The sequence below is a fragment of the Cynoglossus semilaevis genome, chromosome 5, assembly GCF_000523025.1.
Source record: "Cynoglossus semilaevis isolate Cse_v1.0 chromosome 5, Cse_v1.0, whole genome shotgun sequence".
Lineage (NCBI taxonomy): Eukaryota > Metazoa > Chordata > Actinopteri > Pleuronectiformes > Cynoglossidae > Cynoglossus > Cynoglossus semilaevis.
In genome coordinates, this window is record NC_024311.1 from 238,737 (window position 1) to 239,917 (window position 1,181).

The 1,181-nt window shown below is 33.7% G+C and overlaps 1 protein-coding gene across 6 annotated transcripts in view; it reads left to right on the forward strand.

The window, feature by feature from the left end:
• Positions 1–1,181, forward strand: part of kifc3 (kinesin family member C3) — a 35,363-nt gene that overhangs the window by 8,291 nt on the left and 25,891 nt on the right. For 4 of the 6 annotated variants that reach the window (XM_008309868.3, XM_017032596.2, XM_008309863.3 and 1 more), the window contains exon 2: positions 837–949. The exons of the other annotated variants lie outside the window; for them this stretch is intronic. In XM_008309868.3, coding sequence (XP_008308090.1) covers positions 862–949 — 88 coding nt within the window. In that variant the 5' untranslated portion in view covers positions 837–861. The remainder of the gene's footprint in view (positions 1–836; positions 950–1,181) is intronic. 6 annotated transcript variants of the gene reach the window in all.

A 1,181-nucleotide genomic window follows, 5' to 3' on the forward strand; every position in this document is an offset into this window, starting at 1 on the left:
CAAGCAAGTATATAAACAGTTTAACAACTTGAGCCGTCTGGTAGTTGGGATGATTACAATAATAATAATAATAGTAATTTTAGGTTAATGAGTGGTATGTAGTAGGTTAAAATGATTATCATAGAGAACTTCTTTCGGTTAATTACAATAATTCCATAAATAAAACCAGAGCTCCTGATTTGGTTTTGAGCCAACATTCCAGTTCTGACTGTTCCCACAGTACGAATATTGAAAAAGGTGCTGGGTTCAAACAATTAATAACACATGTCAAACTCAAGGCCAAGGGGCCAAATGTGGCTGCACTGCTATTTTGTATGGCCCGTCGGACCTAAAAAGCATTGAATGAAATCCATGCAGCAGAGTTTCTGATGAATTAATTTTTCTTTTATTACACAGCAATACACAGTATTTGTATCTTGGATTAATAATAATCAACTGTGGAAACATTTATTATTACATTATGGAGTAGTTACGTCTATGCAGTCTCTCACTTACAACTGACCCTTAAAGGGGAGCTGTATTGCTGATGTGGCCTCGCGGTGAAAATGAGTTTGACATCCCTGTACTACTACTATCTACTATGTAGATTTTTTTTTATTTTTCAGGCTTTATTTTGCTAAAAGGGAGACTTTCAGAACTTCCTTCTAGTGAGACTAAAACAAATTAAAAATATATATATATTTAATTTGTATAAAATAAATATATTTAGTTCTGAAAATATTTTGTATATATGATGAGGCAATGACTTGCCTATCTTTATCATGTATCGGAGTCTACAAATGCTTCTTTTAGCTGAATTCGTTTTTACTATACCTGAGTCTTCTCTGTGTCTCCAGCCAATCCAGGGCTGTGCTCAGTTCTATGGTCATGTTCAGCACCAGAAAGACCTGGGACCTCGACTGCAGCCCCTGTTTTCAAGAGCTCTGGCAGAAAAACGTTTCCTTGGACAGTGAGTGTCAAGTTGGGTCAATTTTATTTGTATAGCCCCAATTATATTATAATACTACATAGTAGGGCTCTTCGATTATGGCAAAAAAAAAAAAAACATAATCATGACTTTTGATTCATATTGAAAACTTTTTTTGAAACAGTTATTCAAAACAACTATGCGTTGGTTTAACAATTTGCTTTTGTTAAACTGACTAAATTGAAACAAAGTTTTAAATAAAAATATCAAAAAC